At 37.9% G+C, this 3,055-nt stretch overlaps 1 protein-coding gene across 1 annotated transcript; it reads right to left on the reverse strand.

Annotated features, from left to right (window-relative positions):
• Window positions 1–1,893: 1,893 nt before the first annotated feature.
• On the reverse strand, window positions 1,894–2,538 carry LOC133337599 (putative cyclin-dependent serine/threonine-protein kinase DDB_G0272797/DDB_G0274007). Its single transcript, XM_061545810.1, has 2 exons — window positions 2,497–2,538; window positions 1,894–2,370 (listed from the first exon to the last, which is right to left on the reverse strand). Exons 1-2 carry the CDS (start codon window positions 2,536–2,538, stop codon window positions 1,894–1,896), a joined length of 519 nt encoding a protein of 172 aa, XP_061401794.1.
• Between the last annotated feature and the right edge of the window lie 517 nt (window positions 2,539–3,055).

Below are 3,055 nucleotides of genomic sequence, written 5' to 3' on the forward strand. Positions count from 1 at the left end.
AAAAAGGAACTATAGGAACTAAAGAACATGACCTAGTTCGTATCGTTCCTTTATCGGAATATGAACAAATCCGTACGGCGTCCGGGATGATTACACTATTCGTAACATCTCTTCTCATGACTTTTTTAATTGCCCAATTGGATTATTCAGCAAAAGGAATCATCGGTACTAGATCGTTCACCAAAATCCTCTTGAAACAATGGATGATTGAAAAGGAACTAAATGAGTTGTCTAGTTCCCTTCCCAAATCTCGAACCGCTTAGGAACGAGATTGACCCACTCTAAAAACGAATCACCTAATACGATATGTATTCCCCTTCCCCTTTGCAGGCCGCCGTCTATTTAAGCCGGACATATAGACACAGGTCCATATGTAGCAGCAGACTTGATACACAACAGTAAAAGTTCATACAGTCACAAAGAAGGCAACGTGAAACGATATGCCGGCTGTAATTTGATTTTTGGATTATTATTGAGTACGAAATTACATTACCAAAAATGATCAATATTGGCCAAAGATTCGGGACAGGTTCCATATAATGGAACACCCATTATTTGCCATTTTGGAGATTGGCTGTAATCTGATGATAAAATATCTCTTTGGATAGAAAATATCCCTACTAAAAATTATTAAAATTGGTTCAGTTTTTATGGTAGGTCCCATATAGCGAGTTTTCAACCGATTCGGTATTTTAGTTCTCATTGGTTGGATAACTAAAAATTATTAATATTGGTCTACTTTTCAGGATAGCTCCCTTATAACGGCACCTCTTAAATTAGGGTATTTTGAGCAAGTTTTTCAACCAAAATGGCTGAATCTTTATATTAAAGATTCCTATTGGGTAACAAATCTTCCTACAAAAATTATCAATATTGGTCCACTTTTCAGGGTAGCTTCCATATTACGGTACCTCTTAGCTTGGGCACGTTTTTCAGCGAAAAGGCTGGAATTCAGTATTTTAGGTTCTCATTTGTTGTTCGATGTTCCTAGTAAAAATTATGAATATTGGTCCACTATTTAGGGACCAATTTTTGCTTCCTGCAAAAATTTCGGTGTTTATGAGAGCTTGGGCACGTTTTTTTTTTTGAACGAAAAAGGCTGTAATTCAGTATTTTAGGTTCTCATTGTGTAGCAAATCTTCCTGCCAAAATATATCAATATTGGTCCAGTTTTAAGGGTAGCCCCCACAAAACGGTACCCTTCATGATTCCATATCATGGGGAGCTTGGCCACGTCTGTATAGCCCATATAAGGGTATACAGACGTTGTTCCTACTAAAAATTATGAACGGTACCTCCCCAATGGTATTTTGGGAAAATTGGGCACGTTTTTTAAAACGATTTCGTTGTAATTTGGTAGCCCTCATATTACGGTACCTCCAAAATTTCGAATAATTTAATATTTTAGGTTCTTATTGGATGGGCCATATTCCTACTAAAATGTATGAATATTGCACAACCATTTATCCCATTGTGGAGACTATAATAAGTTCGGTTCGAATTTTATGACGTTTTTTCTTGTTTTTTTTTCGTTTTCCCAACCTCTCGCAAACTTGATTAAAAATTCAGTTTGTTTAAATTTTCAATATTTTGGAACTTCGAAGTTCTCATCTTCTTGTTATTATTATTTGTAATAAATATAAAATAAATTAATTTAATTAATTATTATTATATGTATATAAAAAAATAGTATTAGTCTTGTTTCTCGAAAAAAGCGATTGATAATCAGAAAAAATTAACAAATTAAAACTAGGGGAGGGTCTTATTCTTCTAAAGATGTATCACACAAAATAATGCAGCAGCACAGCCACCGATCAATAAAAAAACAATTTCCAGTCAATTTCTCATCAAGTTCTGGATGAGTGTGGGATGTCAAGCATCCCAATTTCTTTTTTAGCAACCATTAAATCCAGAGGTTGTGGCATAGGCAGCCATGGGGTGATAGTATGCGGGGTTCGATGGGCTGCTGACTGAATAATTGGCGGTGGCTTCCAATGATGGGTGTTGTTGTTGCTGCTGCTGTTGTTGTTGAAATTGTTGCATGTAACGCATATAGAGGGCAGCCCTTTGTCTTTGCAAACGTTCTGCATAGGAGTTGGGACTCAGGGCTGGTGAGGGACAGGTTGTGCTGCCGCTGGCTGTTGGTGATGACATTTGTTGTTGCTGTTGCTGATAGTAGGTGTTGAAATTTGTGGGTGAGCTTTGTGGTGTTGAGACAAATTGCTGTTGCTGACTGCATTCCTCATCCGAGGTTTCCGAAGAGGAATCACGACTAACTTTCCTTTTCCTGGGTGTATCATCACCCAAGGCATAGGGCCGGAATAGGTTGCGGGATGAGTTAGTGGATTTTTTGTGGGTTTCTTGTTGTTGCTGTTGTGTTTCAATATTTTCTTTGTTGTTGTTGCTGATGATTTCTCTTTGTCTTAAACGCATTCCCAATTTTTTGTGTGAATATCCGCAATTGAACTTCTTGTGGGTGTATCCATGGCCCATAGCTTGTTCTTGTTGATCATGATGTTCCATTTGTGAGGGAGCCATTTTTGTTGTGTTTATTTTTTGTATTGTTTTTGTTTTGATCGCGTTTGAATGTGTTTTCGCTTTGCTAGACGCAAGCAGACTGATGTTTTTCGTTGGCAGGCCTTTGGCTTTTATAGCCAGGGTGAGAAGTGGAAGAAGAATTTTGGTGTTCTTGGTGGTGGTTGAAATTCTCTTTCTCGCCTTGTGTAGCAGGTAATCGAATTTTCCAAAGTGTTATTCTAAATGATCGCTGGGTGTTTGTCTATCCGTCCGTCCGTCTGTCCATGAGTCCCTTTTTTCCCGCTAATGGCTACACAAACAATTTCAAACACATTTCCAAAAAAACACCCATTTCGAATATTTATATTTTATGGCCTGCCTGTCAGATTAAATATTCTGACTGGCTGCTCTGCACTAAATAAAGAGGATTAGTTCTGGCCTAGGGTGAATTCTAAGAGTTTCTAGAGTTCACATTAAATTAATCCCCATGCACCGAGTGTTTGTGAGTTTACCTAACGGTCGTTTGGTTCGTCCGTCC

This window comes from Musca vetustissima, unplaced genomic scaffold (genome assembly GCF_032173495.1).
Source record: "Musca vetustissima isolate MV318-11 ecotype Yass unplaced genomic scaffold, APGP_CSIRO_Mvet_v1 utg29365, whole genome shotgun sequence".
NCBI lineage: Eukaryota > Metazoa > Arthropoda > Insecta > Diptera > Muscidae > Musca > Musca vetustissima.

Bases quoted from the DNA above. Each gene is read 5' to 3' on its own strand.
- LOC133337599 (XM_061545810.1), bottom strand. From the start codon at position 2,538: ATGGCTCCCTCACAAATGGAACATCATGATCAACAAGAACAA. The intron at 2,371-2,496 runs GCTATGGGCCAT...GAAACACAACAG, and splicing joins ATCATGATCAACAAGAACAA to CAACAACAAGAAACCCACAA.